Source organism: Micromesistius poutassou (genome assembly GCF_964030765.1).
Source record: "Micromesistius poutassou genome assembly, chromosome: 11".
Classification (NCBI taxonomy): Eukaryota; Metazoa; Chordata; class Actinopteri; order Gadiformes; family Gadidae; genus Micromesistius; species Micromesistius poutassou.
The window spans coordinates 19,259,017-19,276,667 of record NC_140281.1 but is presented as its reverse complement, the minus strand read 5'-3'; the positions used below and the strand labels follow the sequence as shown (position 1 = coordinate 19,276,667).

The window sequence follows — 17,651 nt, the reverse complement described above, 5'->3', positions numbered from 1 at the left end:
TTTCAGGCAGCGACGGATCCGTCAGCCCATCAGATCGTGTTGTGCAAATATACGCACAGTACACTGTCCAATGAAATTGCCTTTGTAATGCAACCCGGGAAAACACACGGATATGTCAATCCGTTGACAGACGGAGGTAGTGCGAACGCGGTGTGAGAGGCACAGCCCGGTGAGAGAGACCCCATGTTGGGGGGACGGACACTGACCGAGGGACTTGGGCAGCAGGTTCTTGATGAACTCGGCGTGGTCGCCCACGTGCAGCACGCTGTACACGCTGGTGTTCATCAGCTCCTCCTGGTTGTAGCGCAGGTACTGCGTCACGTTCTCCGACACAAACACGATGTTGCCCTCCATGTTCACCACGAAGAAGAAGCCGTCGAGGGCCTGAGGGGAGAAGGGGGAAGAGACGGTTAATGGGATCACACCGCCTCTGCATGACTCCGGTCCGGGAAGCGGGCTTCTTTCACTCATGTCTTGCAAACACAAATGATTCATCATTCACTCCGTCAGGGGAACCCCACTCTAGATTGAGTATTTCTGTTGGGTAGGAGAGGGAGGGTTTAGGGAGGGGGATGATCTGGGAACTGTTCTTTCATTCTTCTGTTCATGCTATTCCTTGCACTGTATAATGACAATAAAGGCTTTCTATTCTATTCATTATTTTTTAGGTTAATTGTTGAAAATCTGTCTATAAAAAGAGGAAAGCCATATATTCGACTATCATGATTTCACCAAATGTTATAATTAACCTCCTGCTGACTGAGCGACTGAACGAGTCTTTCACAATTGTTGTGAAAGACGCTGGCAGAGCGCAGATGTGGTCAATGTTTGTGGAGGGAAACAGCTGCCAACAAATTAGGAAAGGATTTTCTTCTCCACATTGACGCAAACCAGGGATCAAACCAAGGGCAAAAGTGTATTGAAGGCAAGGTGAAAATTAACCAGCTTACTTAAATGTTAATAAGTAAGAACTAGTCAAGAAAATAAGAGCTGCACCAAAACAACAGTCCAACATAGCTCTTAGTTCATCTTACAAACTTTGGACCCGTCGAAGTTGCAGACATACTGTATAACTGACCTGCAGTCTGTATTAAAGCAGAAGACTTAAAAAAAAACAATTAACCGTGGAGTTCAGCAGTAGAACGTTAAGTCAAACATCTATTAATAGCTCCCCCCCTCCCTGCGCCCCCCAAATAAAACACACAAAAAACGGGGGCACTTACTCAACACAAGCTAACCCACCGCTACTGCAGATGCTATCTGTGCAGAGACTAGAGGGAGGCGGGAGGTGTCTAATTGAAAGGGAAAAAAACACAGCCCCAGGTCAGCCATTAGATGCAAGATGGTGTCAATTAGGCCATCAAATCACCCAGAGGCCCCCGGGCGCAGGAGCAGCTCTGGCTGGCTGTAAAGTCGGAGCAGGGGGGCGGGTGTCAGAAGACACCCTGCGCTTCGCAGCCAATGACACGCCTCCTCGCTCACATCTGCTCGGTGCAGAGAGCGCGAGGAGGGAAACCGGTGGCTGAGTTACAGACACACGGCCACACGCTGGGCGGAATCAAGAAGAATAGCCTCACACACCTGGGGTCGCTCGTAGGCCCGGCGCGTGGGATTACCGGGACTCACGTCGGGTTGATGTGGCGCCGCGAGGGGCGGCTTGTGGCGAATTTAATTGCCTTTGTCTCGACGACGTTCCAAACCAAAAGGTCCCCACGCTCAAGACGCTCATGGTCTTTTTCGTTTTGTCTTAATGACGATGGTGGGCACATTAACTTCTCCATGTCAGCGGGGGTCGAGAGAGAGAGAGAGAGCAAGAGCGAGAATTAAATCTGTACTCTGCGTGTAGTGGAATGAAGTCGGTTGGAGGATCTGGCTGAATAATCAGACGCGCCGTTATTCCTCCACTGCGAGCGGAAATCAATCACGTATCACCAAATATCAAAGTACAGACGAGCGGAACACACACACACAGACTGAATCAGATTCGGGTTTCAGATGAACTGCCAAGGCCTCAACAACCAGAATGAGCCAGACAGACCTTCGGGGGAAGAAAAAAAAAAAAAAGAAGCAGACTACTTCTATCGGTTTCTCTCTGCAACACCAGCCTGGACCCATTGCAACAGGCTGCGCTGGTTGTGCAAGTGTACCCTCCCCTCTGGTAGGGAAAAGGCCCCGTACTGGACAAGTAGGGCAAACAGAACCAGAGCAAACAGTCTCTCTGTGCCAAACCATGGCTTCCTCCAGACGCTGCTTGCATAACAGCGTGAGCCAATACTTTCTGATCCACAATGCCCTGATTAAACATATAGACACTCCACCGCACTGGGCATCGCCGGCAGACCGGTGCGCCTGCACGCCGCGCGTCGGGGCGAGTGTACGCGTGCGACGTGCGCGACGTGTGCATACGTGTGGATAGCCTTTCATATAGACACAGCGGCTTAGGACAGTTTAGGGTTCTGCCGGTGGGGTCGCCGTCGACTTTATAAACCACACAGAGTTGTTGGCGCAGTGTGACCGAGCGTAAAGTGACGAATGTATGCACAGAAGATACTTTACACACTGTCTGTGTGTGTGTGTGTGTGTGTGTGTGTGTGTGTGTGTGTGTGTGTGTGTGTGTGTGTGTGTGTGTGTGTGTGTGTGTGTGTGTGTGTGTGTGTGCGTGTGCGTGTGTCCCAGGCTGCCTGTTTCTGTTTGCTTTTCACTGTTTGTTCGGTTTTGTCTCGCTACGGGTGTTACTGGCTTCCTCACCTGGAGGAAGCCAGTAATGCGTTTGGTTTTTCCACACAAAGGCAGTTATGAAGGCTGCACGGCAGGAAAACTTTTTCTGTGCTGCAACACATAATAATAAGTTACCTGAATCCGAGCATCTTTAAGCCTTTCTCTGACCCCATTTCGTTCTTTACCACTTTTTCGTTGCCACTTCTCTGCACTTGCCGCCTAGCCTGGCAAGCCAGACCCATGTCAAGATGTCGGGTCTGGGAACGCTCCATTGGCACGGCTCAATCCAAGGGGTGGGATGAACAGTTGTCTTTCAAATTTCGCAACTCAAGTTGTCGTTATGTTAATCCCGCCCACCGACTCTATACACGATGCGATTGGCCTGACCAGAGTTATGGTTTTCCAGCTCATGAGCTAACGGTGAGCTGCTAGACGCCCCGCAAATTAAATTTGCTGCCGCTAGTGTTCAGTTCATCTCCTATTCCACGATACTGAACTACGGAAAAGCGACTGCTCCTATAAAGCGGCTCCGATCCACAGAGAGAGAAAGGCCATCTAAACAGCTAAGGAGATCAGTCAGCTACCTCGTTATCATACTCCTGCTGGCTGGCGATGTCCACCAAAACCCTGGGCCTAACTCCAGCTGCAATGGTGACCCACAGTGCGCGACTGTTCCCGTCAGACAAGGTACTGTCGATCTTACGGGTATCTTTGAGTTTCCCCAGCGAAGTGACAATAATCCACCGTCTTCGAAACTGACTGTCACACCGACAAATGTGTCGGTGTGCTTCCGGCTATGTCCTCCGTGTGTAGTAAAATTCCCAATTACAAACAGCGCAACTTTCTGGTTCTTCAAACAACCAACCATGCAAAAGTTCTATGGGCCCCGCACGCAAAGCCCAAGGGACTACTCGGGGGACATTTAAACATCCGAAGCGTCGCTTCAAAAACGGACCAACTCGAAAAACTACTCATGGACTCAAATCTCGATTTTCTCTGTTTATCAGAATCATGGCTGACGGACACATCACCTGACACGGCATATATTGTACCTGGTTATAATATTTTTAGAAAAGATAGAAAGACTGGCAGAGGAGGTGGGCTATTGATGTATGTCAAAAACCACATCAACTGCAAGGAAATTGAACTAAACTGTATAGATATGGAATGTATGGCAGTAAGAATGATCCTATCTACCAACATGTCCTTTACTTTAATTTGTTTATACAGACCACCTTCATCAAATTCTAAGTTTTATGAATACTTGAGGAACACCTTGAAAGAATTTGACAGAAACAATGAACTAATTCTGCTAGGTGATTTCAACATAAACTGGATGGAGAAATCAAAAAGGAAAAAACTCAAAGACATTACAAACCAATTTGATCTTACACAATTAATACAAGGCCCCACCAGAATCACACCATCATCTCAAACCCAGATTGATCTAATATTTAGTAACAAGGCAGAGAGAGTAATTAAAACATTTAATTTTCTGACTGGGTTATCAGATCACAATTTGACACTAATATCAAGGAAACTAACAAAACAAAGGTTTAAGTATCAAAAGGAAAGTAAAAAGGTATTTAACATCATACCAAAGAGGCTTATCAATGACTTTGAAAGCCAATTCAGACAACTCTCCTGGAGTGAGTTCCTTTCCACAGATAACCTGGATGATGCTTCTGAGAGCTTAATGACCATGATTAACAAAGTTAAAAGTGAATTCAGTAAAAATATCACCTACTCCAGAAAAAAGCAAAACTTGCCCTGGCTTAATGAACAAGTGTGGGCCTTAATGAGGCAGAGGGATTATGCATTAAAAACTGCAATTAAGTCTGGGTTAGCCCACGATAGGAGAACCTTTCAACAATTACGGAATAAAGTTCTAAGGGAATTGAGAAAGTCTAAAGCAAATTTCTTTATCAATATCATCAATGACACATCAATGATCATAACAATAATAAAGATAAAGGGTTTGAACTACAAGTACAGGGCACCTTAACTCAAGATAAAGTTAAAAACTCTTCTGTGTTTAATACTTATTTTATTGATTCTGTGCAAGATTTAGCGGAAGGATTTGGCCCCAGAGATAATAACATTACACCACCAAATGATAATCTCCCAATTTTTAATATATCTGAAGTGAATGAACCCTCTATAGTTAAAACTATAGGCCAGTTTAAGAACTCTAAGGCTAAAGATGTTTTTGATTGTGACTTGATTTGTGAGGAAGTATAAAAACATCCTCTCCACTCCAATTACACATCTGGTCAACCTGTCAGCTTTTTTCCCATGGCCTGGAAGTCAGCAGTGATAACTCCAGTTTTTAAGGCTGGTGATGTCACTGATGTTACCAACTACAGACCTATAAGTATACTTCCTGTTATCTCCAAAGTATCTGAAAGGATAGTGTGTGACCAGTTGATGGACCATCTAAATCAAGGCCATTTTCCATTGCACTCTATGCAATTTGGTTTTAGGAAATATCAATCAACAGAGACCGCAAACTGCTATTTTATTGAGCAAATTAAATCCAGCCTTGATAATGGAGGTGTTGTTGGTGCTGTTTTCCTTGATTTGTTCTGATAATGTTCTGTTGTCAAAGTTGTCAAAGTTAAATTTTTCCTCTAATGCTCTGACTTGGATGGAGTCTTATTTAAATTCAAGAAAGCAGTGCACCAGAATTAATGATGCATGCTCTTCCTTTGCTAACAGTACCATTGGAGTCCCACAGGGATCAATTTTAGGACCAATTTAATTTTGTTTATATATTAACAACCTGCCTCTGATCTGCCCAGATGTCCATATCCAAATGTATGCGGACGATACAGTCATCTATACACATGCCAAAAATAGAGAACAGGCTGCATCAAAACTCACTGCAGTGCTAAACAAAGTCTCAGACTGGCTTACTAGCAGCTGTCTGACTCTCAATGTAAGCAAAACTGTTGGTATGTATTTCTCCAACAAGAGAAATGCACAGCAACAACCTGACATCTTTGTCAAAGAAGAGGTGATTACAATTGTTGACAACTTTAAATATCTGGGCATAATCATTGATTCCAACCTAAATTTAAAAAAGCATATTAAAAAGATATCCAGAAATGTCAGTTAGTTTGATTAATTTCAGACATATTAGACAGCAATTACCAATACATGCTACTAAACTGTTTATGCATTCAATGATCCCTTCACATTTGTCCTACTGTGCTACAAGCTGGTCCCAGGCAGGTGTGACTACTCTGAAACCCTTGTATACTCTTTACAAACAGGCTGTGAAAGTTTTTGATAAAAAAACCAAGAAATTACCACCACTGTACCATTATAAAAAAACATAACCTGTTAACATTTGACAGTTTTCTCTGGTTCTTTGACATGTGCCTGATGTACAAATTGATCCATGACCTTGCACCACCACCAATCAAGCAATGTGTCATTCTGCAGGGACAATGTACGGGTATCTAGGGCTGCTATGAGGTGATTGTTTCACCAAATTTAAGAAGACCACTTTTGGGCAATCAGCATTCTCATACCAAACAACTGGAAAATGGAACTCAATCCCACTCCATATTAGAGACTGTACAAGTCTTAATAGCTTTAAAAAGTCTCTGAAGACATGGCTGAAAGAGAATCAATCTTGCGATCATTGATCTCTGTATATATCTATAACACCAAATGTATTTTGTATGTTTTTTTTTTTTTACTGTACTGTTGTTGATGTTGTTGTTATCTGTTTTTAACAATTGTCTGTAATGTCTAGTATGTTTTTATAGTGCTTTGAACTTCCTGCCCAGGGACCACAGGTGCAAATGAGCTGTTTAGCTAACCCTGGTATAGAACCTGTTCTATACATGGTCCCTGTTAACAAAAAACTAACTAACTAAACTAGTGGCGTCTAGATTTCTAGGCTACTTGCCGCCTGGTAGCTGGCTGAAACAAACACCCACTAGACCGTCAGAGTGCGGTAGATTTGAGGAGTAGGCACATGGGAGAGAGAGAGAGAGAGAGAGGAGGACCCCCCCCCCCAGCCCGCTGCCAACCGTCAGCCATCATATCCCTTACAGGGGATTAGTGAAGGAGAGATTACCCCCAGAAGGTAGCAAACAAGACGCAGCGGAGGGAAAAGAATCCACACATCTGATTGGCTGCCAGTGCTTGAAAACCTAATTAGTAACAGGACACTTCCTGGTGGAAGCGGGCCGAGGGTTGATGTGTAGGGCAGAGGGTGGCGAGACTTCCGCAGCTCCCACGGTTCACACAGCGCAGACATCCCGAGTGGCTCGTGCCCGCATTACACAAACAGACTGCCGCCGCTACTTTAACAGCATGCCAGGCATTCAACAGGCATGTGGTGGCGGTCATGTGACCGACTCGCAAATCAGGCCCGGAGATAACCAGGCCTCTGCTGAACACCGCTGAACAACCAGGGGACAGCCGTGGTCAGGAGAGGCCGGAGCTAACCAGGCCGCTGACACGACCAGTGGACAGTGGTACCGGGATTCTCTGGTCATGACCCCTCTCTCTTCCAGGAGCCCCTCTTGGGGAAACGGACCACACGTCAAAGCATCCAGTGGAAGGATCCAGAGAAGGGTCATGCTTCATTGGTACAACACAAAAAATTGTCTGACTTTCAAGTTTTTCTTCCACGCCTTTGACCTTTGCCCCCCCCCCGCTTCTAAGGCATCGCCAAACTAGAGTTAAAAGCCAAACTAGAGTCGAGTGCGATTGTGGAAGCAAAAGCCACGGGCAGTTAAACAAATATTGCATTGTTTGTTTTTGCTCATGTCGGTCATTACTGGCCACATTCCGGAAACATCTAGATTGTTGAAAGATGTGTCAAAATATAAGCTAAGAAGATGCAGTAGCAGAGATTGAATAGATTACGCTGCAGAAAACCTGGTGGGTGTGGGGGTGGGGGGTGTTAATGGAGGGGTGGAGGCTGGGTGGAAGTGGACCTGTTTTTTTTTTGGGGGGGGCGTGCTGACTGACGGAAGCGTGCGGGCCAGGCTATATTTAGCCCCGCGTTAGCGTGTCGATTTGGTGACGCCAGACCCACACGGCTATAAATATTCCATGACAGGACAGATCTGATGGGCAAACAAGAGAGAGGAAGGTAGCGGCCACAGAAAGAGTGAGAGAAAGGGGAGGGGAGTGACAAAAGGGGGAGGGGGTGGGAGAGCTGTAGGAGCTCAATGGGGCGATTCATCCACACGGCGCTGGCCTTCTCTCCCATAAGGAGGCGAGCGCTTTAGAGCCCGATGCAGGACAACAAGGCCACGGCTCGGCCCGTGATTTACACACATTGCAGATTCAAGACGCCGCTGGCCGTTATCCGCCGTCGCTTCCAGCGCACCGACTCACAGGCTGACAAACAGACGCGCGCACGCACGCACACACTAAAACACACTAACAGCAACAAACTATCAAACTCGCACACACACACATACACAGACTAACAAACACTAACATCAACACATCAACACACCAACAAACGCACGCACACCCCCCCCCCCCCCCCCCCCACACACACACACAGTGGGTGGCACTCTTCATTACTGTCTAATCCAGACACAAAAGGGGGGGGTGGGGGGGGATATAACTGATTACATTGGGGAGTTTCTGGCTACTGCATGGCGCTTTACAGACCCTTGTACTCCGCCTGCAACGGGGGACGGACGGACGGACGGGGGACTCACCTCCAACATCATGGGGCCCAGGGCATCCTTGTCGATCACGCTCTGGCCCGTCGACGAGACGTCGGCCTTCTGCACCTCCTCCTCATTGGCCGCCGCGGCCTTCTCTGTGAAGGACGGGCGATAAAGGAAGTCGTCAACGGGGACACACACACACACACACACACAAACACACACACACACACACACACACACACACACACACACACACACACACACACACACACAGTGGAGGGAGCGGGCAGGGCGACGCAGACCGCGACGAAGGACGCTGGTTCTTGCGTTTTGTTTGGGGGTTTTAGATTAGATAAGGGTCGCTTCCCTAAACCAAGGCCGCTGGGCTTTAAGGCGTTACGTCAGCGCTCATGTCCACATTCCACACAGTATGATAGAAATAGGGATCGACCGATACAGATATTTTTAGGGCTGATACGCCGAAAAAGATTTTCTTGAGCTGATATTTGGAGCCGATACTGCTTTTGCTCCCTCAATTTACATCATAAAAATGACACAACGATGATAACAAATGTTACAAGTCTCAATTTTAAAAAAGGAACAATTATTGAACTGTCTGTAAATCATGCCGGGAAAAAAAACTAAATAAATTAAAAAAAAAAAGTAAAATAAAAATAAAATAAAATCAGCTGGAAAAAAATCGTCTGATACACGTAAAAAAACGCAAATGTTATTTGGTCATCGCCCATATCCGATGCATGGTGCGATGCCTTGCGTTCATACATTTCTTAGTATGGTTGGCGCCCCAGTGGGAGTTGACCCCTCAACCCGCTACCCGTTGACCAGCGTTGCTGCCGTGTCCTACCAGTCCGGCTGGGAATGAGCTAGAGAGAGTTTGAGCGGATCACCACTCACGTAAAGAAAGGGCTCGCAGCCTCCTGCTTACTCATTAACTCGAGTAAACAGAGGCAATAACACACACAGGTCAGAGGTCAAACCCGCACAATTCCAACCTCTCATTAAAAGATTCAACCGAGTCTTTAAAACCCATTGTGCCCGGCCATTTGACCCGATCCACACGCACACCAAAAAAAAAAAACTGCTCGCAGTCTTCTTTCCACTATTCATCCATCCACACCTTATCGGCCATTTCTGCAGCCTGTTGCCATGGGATCGAGCTGGGGCCTTCTCTCAACAAGTGAGGGGTGAGAGGTCACAGAGCTCTAAGAGCACGGCAGCCGCCCACACTGCTTGTGCCAGGACCGGGTGGACGACATTGTCACTGTGTAAAGAATCTCCATTATGGAACGACGTCCACAGCCCATTCGCAGCTACCCCCCCCCCCCCTGTTAAACACACACTGACACACACACACACACAATCCCTCTGGGTGAACAACTTCTGCTTCCAAACACTCGAGACAACGGTTTTGTGCCTAATGACTGGCTAGCGAACATGAAGGGACGCTGTCCTAATTTCCGCTCAAATAAATTGACTCTGACCCTCATCCCAACCGTAGGCCACAGCTGGGGAAATGAGCCTGGACTCTCCAGGAGCCCGGAGAGATCCACTACAGATACGGTGGCCTGCTCTTCATGCATGGGGAGAAGATGAAGAAATGTAGTTTAATTACGAATTTATTACAGACGGTAATGTCTATATTTGTGGTTAATGGGTTATTAGTTTACCCTATGGAGACCATATGGGGGACACACACACACACACACACACACACACACACACACACACGTTGTGGTCTAGCCTGTACCTGCGCTAAGCTGATCTGCATTGCTCCATGTGAGTGATTGGGTTAATGGCCGTGCAGAGAAGCCTTATGTTCCGAGCGCGGGCTGCCCTACTTTCAGAGTCGCTGGTGAAAAAGGAGGAGGACTAGGAGGGCTCTGTCGGGAGGGGGGGGGACTTGCTTTTGGAAAACGAATGGTGGAAGGAGGGGTAGAGGGGTTGGGGAGGGGGGGCGGCACATGCATTTGATTGTCGCAGCGCGCCAAGGTGAAGAATGACCATGTGGCGAATTCCCTCTTCCTTTCCTGGTGTGCGTTTGGATTTTTCTTTTCTCTGGATGCAGATCTATTGTAACCACAAGAAAGGAGGGGGAGGGCGGGGGTGTGGGGGTGGGAAGCAGCCCTGGGTTTTCCTCCCCTGCCGTGTGGCGGCGCGCGCTAACTAACTCCCAGACTCACCGCCATGCACATTTATCTCCTTCAGCATTAATGATGTGTGTATCAGCAGGCCCTCTGCAGGCCCAGCGGGGCCCAGCACACTCACAGCTGCCCTGCGCATAGAGCCATCACTCACTGTCGCCACCAACCTCACCCGCTCGCTCCCTTGCTCCCTGCCTCCCTCCCTCCCTCCCTCCCTCCCACCGCAATCCATCTACGGCACGCGGTATCATGTGCACCAAGCACACACACACACTGTGGTTATTTGCCATCTCAAAAGACCCCCACATCATGCCAACGCAGCCCCCCCCCACCCCGAGAAGCTCGACGGCAGAATTCCTGCTCTTCCTCGACATACTTCTCACAGCGAGCGCCGTTATCTTCCGCAGGCTTGTTACGGTGTTTGTTTCTTCTTCTGACAGGGTTATTATTGTTGATCTTCTAACGAGCGCATTGCGAGGAGGAATATAATCAACGTATCAGCGAAGCCCTCCATTATTTAACGACACCCGGGGCTAGCCGTGCCCTCAGCCAATCACGGACGAGCTCCGCCGGAGATGGCAGCTGGCGCAGGCCTGCAGTTATAATTGTAAAGGATGGCCACTAAATTCTTGGCTGTTGCTGTATCTTTATGAGCTCGGTAACTATCCATTACTCTCTCTCTGCCAATCTCTTCCCCCCCTCTATCTGCTGAAACCACAACAAGCCGGGAACACAGGACTGGTTTAACGGCTGCCTTATCCCGCTTTTCAGTGCACAACTCCACCCCGGAATTAAACGAGTTCAGTCCACGCAGCGGGCCGTGGAGAAGGAAGTGTGGGGCTGAGTCTCCGTCCCGAGACCCGCGGTTTAAGGCCGCCGTCTCAGCACAGACAGCCGTGACGCCGTCAGCAGCGTTATCGAATGACAGCGGTAGAATTTAACAAGAATTTAACCCCCCCCCCCCCCCCCCCCTTCCATGTTGCACAGCACTAGCGCGGTAATACGCCGTTTGTTGTGAGGACGGAGGGGAGCCAATCCGATCGAGCCGGGCGTCTTTACCTCTGCTCTCAGTGGTCGGCGTACAAACTCAATCACTGCCTTCAGGGGGGAGGGAGAGAGAGAGAGAGAGAGAGAGAGAGAGAGAGAGAGAGAGAGAGAGAGAGAGAGAGAGAGAGAGAGAGAGAGAGAGAGAGAGAGAGAGAGAGAGAGAGAGAGAGACGAAAGCCAGAGCGTTCTCTGTGTGATTTTTTTCTTCACATCACCATTGCTCACTATTGCGTAACCTCTTTGGTGGAGTAAGATACAGAAAGCCAAGACTGTAAGCCCGATGACTCGTATGCGTGTGTGTGTACCTAACGCTCTGTAGACAGACGCACTCTGCCGACTCTTCTGATGAGCTAATGTTTATTTACAACTTTAAAGGACTAACTGTACTAAAATTAAACTACAAATGAACGCCCCGATAGAAACACAGCAACGGCTCGTCACAGCCTAGAGAGGCACAAACTGTATTCCCAACAGCACCTTCAAGGAAATGCCCATCGACACAACAGCGACTTGTCACAAAAGCGGTGTTCGAAATATAACATTGTTCCTGACACTACATCAAAAACATACCGTTCTGTATTCTACAGAAAACGCACGAATATAGCAAGGGTTTGAAATAGAAAGGTGTGGAATATATTCATTTTAATAAACTACAGGTTGGGCCCAATGCCAAGCAATTATTTCCATACATTTCAATATAGGGTCCCCATTTATAGGCAAATATTGTGAAGCATTGATCGAAACTGTGGGTGTCAAATTCCCAGTGATCATCTTTATAATACCTGTCCATATTCCATATCCCCCCCCAAGCCTCGCCCCATGGAATGGACCGAATGAGGCTTTTAGGCTGATTGGGAAGAGCCTGGAGGGGCCATTAAATATGGGAAGGCTGCAGACGGCCAGCGATGCTAATGCCAACCCGGGTGATGTCTTTTTCACTGTTAAAGTCACCCGATCTTTTCAATGGCCCTGAGTTCTGGCCTTGGGGAGGATAAAAGCATGTGCATGCACGTCCCACACACAACATTACACTTCATCCACACATGCACACGTCATTACACTTCATTCACACACGCACACACACAATTCATTGAAGCACAACCGCACACACAACATCACTCACACACAACAGTACACTTCACACACACACACCTTGCTCCTTGATCTGTCTGATCTGCTTCACCGTCTCCTTCAGGATGGCACATTTGTCGGGCTTGACGTTGAAGTTGTCGATGTCGTTGAAGTTGGCGAAGATGAGCTCGGCGAGCTCCTCGATGTACTTGTTCTCGTGCTCTCGGTTGCGCTTCTCGTTGCTCCGCTTGGGGCTGTGGGGAGACAGCGAGGGGGAAGACAGACATTTAACAACACAAAGCCCCATGAAAGGAGGGTCAGCTGCTCTACATGACTCATAAGGGCTGATTATGGTTCCACTTTCACTAGGCCTGGGCAATAAAACAATAAATTATTGTATCGTGATAGACTTTTGATCAATATCACTATAAAACATGTTCAATATATATCGATAAGAGACTGGACCACCGAATCTAGCAGCTGGGTTTGTTACACAAACACGGTTCCATACTTATTTACAATATATATATATATTTTCTTAAAGATTTATTTTTGCATTTTTTCCGCTTTATTATAGAGAGAGATAGAGAGGAATGTGTGGGAGACAGAGGGGAGGACATGCAGTAAATGACCCAGGCCTATATGGTATGCGCCTTAGCCCAGTGCACCACCGGGGCTCCCCTATTTACAATATTTGAGTGTTTTTCGTTGTTGTATCGACAATGGAGTATTTATCAATGAAGAACAGTGGAAGGTCATATTAAGTGTTAAACAGAAGTGTTTAAATCCAGCATGGTAACTCCTAGTCTTTTTAGGTCAATAAAATGATCAATAGTTATCGATATCGATCAATATGATCAAGTTATATCGTGATATGTCTTTCAGCCATATCGCCCAGGCCTAACGTTCACGCAACGCTTCGATGCAGTCGTGAACCTGTTTTGGTTCTGCGTCGGGTTCTAGTGAGCAGACCAATCACAGCCCATGCAGTGGACACAAGTTACGGGGTCCGTAACACCCCTTGCGTTGCGTCAACGTGGGACCATAATCAGCCCTTGAGGCTGCATCATGCATCCTTATTGCTTTCATTTCGCAGATGCTTTTATCCAAAAGGTTGTCTTCTAGAAGCTGGGGCTCTGCATATTACTCATGATGCCTACAGGCAGGCGTGGGCACCGAACCCGGTTGGGCTGGCCTTTCCGAGCCACTTAATTCTCGCTCATTGTATTACACTATAATTTCCAAGGAGGGTATGGAAGTCTGTCGCGAGCGTAACATTTTCATTTCTCGATTTTCAACTCGATTCAGGTCAGAGCATCATTATGAACCGTTGTCGCCTTCTTCGGCAGAACAACCACCAGTAAACGTCTGCAACAGCACCAGCCCAGCCGACTGCAGCTTCAGAGACAATGGCGCTGCACAAACCACAAAACAGGAACTTGCTGTATTGATAACCAACATGAAAACCTCTCCTTGTTCGAATGTGACTCACCGCCAAAACCTCTCTCGCGGTCAGGGTGAAGGCCCTCAGGCCAGGCTCAGTACAGCTTCACGTGGTCCACAACATAAATGGTAAATGGTCCTCATTTATATAGCGCTTTTATCCAAAGCGCTTTACAGTGTTGACTGACATTCACCCATTCATGCACACATTCACACACCGACGGCGGAGTCACCCACGCAGGGCGACATCAGCCAGCTCGTCAGGAGCAATTAGGGTGAGGCGTCTTGCTCAGGGACACCACGACACTCAGCTAGGAGGAGCCGGGGATCGAACCAGCAACCTTGCGGTTACCAGCCAACACGCTCTACCTCCTGAGCTAATACCTCAGTGTTCGGTTGGGTTCTTGTTTGCAAGCATGTCAGAGCCACGTCGCTAAAGATAAACCTACGTCTTAGTGTGATCATTATGCAGATCTGTTGTTACTAGCTCCCGGTCGGCTGTGTGTTACGGGGGTTGGACCGGGGTGAGCGCCCGCGAATCGGCAGAGACGGCCAGAGGGATTGCGGTAGGACATCGCTGGACTAATTCTCAAATTGCGTCAGGAACCTCTGAGTTTGTTTCCGATTTTAGGGGGGATTTTATGAACGGGCGCGGAGCGAAATGCCTCTGGACGAGATCGGACGGACCTTCAAACAATCAGAGTGACGATAGGTGTGACACACGTCGGCCATCTTAGTTGTTTATGTTTGTTCCTCAACATAGAGCGCATCCTCTATACAGTCGTGATACATATCGTGTTAACCCCTCCCCGTATAAGATGAACGCTTGTAATGTGCCCGACGCGGGCCTGGTCCACTGGAACTATGTCTGAGCGGGAGGGGGGCCAGATGCAAATGCCAGAGCAAATAAAACATGAGCTGGCAGACTGGACTGGTTCCTAGGCTAGGGGCCCGGGCTACTGCACCTCCAGTAATGCACTGGAGGCTCCCAGGGAGGTGGAGACAAGGCCGGCCTTCATGCAGCAGGTCTAAATCACCTTGTGGTCATGTTTGTGGGGCTTATTTACACTGGGATGAAGACGATTTGAGTAAACATGGTTTTGAGGAGGGGGCAACCTTGAAGAAGGGTTAAAAATAAACTTAATGTGGCGTTTCTGCTTCTAACTTTGCGTTTTATGTGCGTTTACGTAGGATATCCACACACCGGAATTAAAGAATGACGTATTGAAGTGAACATCCGCCTGCTTTAGCGAGCACTGGCATACTCACTTTCGACAGTTATAAACACTTTTGTGTAATAACTAATGCAATCCATTATAAAAACAAAACATGACCTGTCCTGTTCAAACGGAACCAACCGGAACCAGAGGCAGTTGGGCGCGAACGAGAAAATGGTTATGGCTCAATGATTACTTTACTGATTTATCATTGAGTCATTCAGTAAATATCATAAGTTACCAGAATGCAAAGTATTCTATTTATAAAATCCATGAACCAAATATTCAAAATTGACCTGGAACAATAATCAGCAAATCTTTCTTATTTGTTCTTGATCAATTACTTAAATGATAAATAGATTTTTAAATTATGAACCGTCGCACAATTTCTGCCCAAGGCAAGGTACGGCGATGTGCACATCGATACACAAAGACTAAATCTTTAAAGCGGTGCAGAAGACCGGTTGGTGGGGTAAGAATCAGTCCGTTTAACAAGAGGAGGGTTCTTCAGGTTGGGTAACAGCAGATGGTGGTGGTGGTGGTTCTGCTTACCTGGGTCCCAGAAGTTCTGTGGAACATTCTTTGCGTTTCCGGGACTCTGCCCTGGACGGGTCAGATGGGTTTTCACCGACACCACTCATCCTCAATGCATATCAGCGCCTGTGGAGAGCAACACAAACGCACAAACAGAAAGGGAAGAGGTGAGCTCAGACGCTATCCGCAACAAGTGGGTTTGACAGCGGTTTCATTTGAATCTGTAAACTCGCCGGCCCACCAACACACAGAACAGAAAAAGAGGGGAGAGGGTAGATTTTATAGTAAACAGCTTCTTTGTATTCATAAGTGAGGTTGGTCAACCAGCTCATTTGACAACATGTGTGTGTCTTTGCACAGCCTACACACTCACTCCAGGTGAAGTGAGTGGGAGTGGAGCAGGTGGAGAGGTGGGACGGATTCAATCACGTCTCTCCCGGGTGGCACGGCTCTCTCCCCCCGGAGACAGCCAGCAGGATCTCACACACACACACACACACACACACACACACACACACACACACACACACACACACACACACACACACACACACACACACACACACACACACACACACACACACACACACACACACACACACACACGCTATGGCAGCGTCGGCCGGGGCCAAGTCGCAGGCAGAGCTGAGCGGATTTGCACACACAACACGTGTTTGCGCAAGCCTTAAGAGAAAGCTTTGTTGGAAGTGGAAGGCTCCAACAAAGCTGCCTTTTTTTTTTTTTTACTGCTCCAGCTATAACAGGGAGATAAATAAATAAATAAATAAATAAACGGCCGTTCAGGACCGATCCCTCAGTCTTCTCAGTGGACGCCGGTGCGGTCCAAGTGGACGGACCCGATGGATAACACGGTGTGACAGACGCACGTGACCCCCCCTACCCCCCCCCCCCCCCCACCCACCCACCCACCCACCCCCCACACACACAGCTTCCCTTTAGTGCAGGATTAAACACCATTCAGTGGACAAGGAAAGTGCATTGTGCCCTTATTAAGGACGACTTTAAAGTCTAACCGTCCCCGGGAGAGAGACACACGGGACGTTTTGTCGCTGCGCTCATGAGATCCAGAACATTCTCCACACTCCGTGTCTCTTCATCCCCCGCTCGAACCCCTCCGCCGCCCGCCCGCTAGACTGCACACGACCCCGTGGCTGTAAACCAACCGAGCGATCAATTATTGAAGACAAACCCGACGTCTCTGTGATCAGCAGGCCATTAGCCGAGTCCGTCCACACATCTGGACCGCAGGTAAGGAGGGAGGAGGAGGCGGCCGTCGCCGCTGGGGAGAGTGTGTGCACATTCATGCTTGTTGCCTGTACCCGCCATGTGGTTAGCATGGTACACACAGACAGAGAGAGAGACCGAGAGCGAGAGAGAGAGAGAGACAGAGACAGAGAGAGACAGAGAGAGAGACAGACAGAGAGAGAGACAGAGACAGACAGAGAGAGAGACAGAGACAGACCGAGAGGTGAACCCATCTATGTGAGCAAGGCTACCGGCAAAACTAAGAAACAGACAAGATACCGAAACAGATGTGGCCCTAGAAGAACGAACACACACACACACACACACACACACACACACACACACACACACACACACACACACACACACACACACACACACACACACACACACACACACACACACACACACACACACTTCCAGTAAGAGCTCACGAGGCATGCCATGTTGGTACACATACACACAGAGGCCCGTTAACCATGGAAACGGCTGCAGCACACTGTGTGCGCAGCTCGGCCTGTTACATAAGAGCCGGCTGCGGA

General features: G+C 48.0%; 1 protein-coding gene across 2 annotated transcripts in view; it reads right to left on the bottom strand.

Moving 5' to 3' along the window:
* ncoa2 (nuclear receptor coactivator 2) overlaps positions 1 to 17,651 on the bottom strand; it is a 44,710-nt gene that overhangs the window by 447 nt on the left and 26,612 nt on the right. For both annotated transcript variants that reach the window (XM_084475386.1, XM_084475387.1), the window contains 4 exons: positions 15,862 to 15,969; positions 12,731 to 12,903; positions 8,418 to 8,521; positions 1 to 384 (listed from right to left, as the gene is read on the bottom strand). The exon at positions 1 to 384 is cut by the window's left edge and continues 447 nt beyond it. In XM_084475386.1, the coding sequence (XP_084331512.1) occupies positions 22 to 384; positions 8,418 to 8,521; positions 12,731 to 12,903; positions 15,862 to 15,950 (729 nt within the window). In that variant the 5' untranslated portion in view covers positions 15,951 to 15,969 and the 3' untranslated portion in view covers positions 1 to 21. The remainder of the gene's footprint in view (positions 385 to 8,417; positions 8,522 to 12,730; positions 12,904 to 15,861; positions 15,970 to 17,651) is intronic.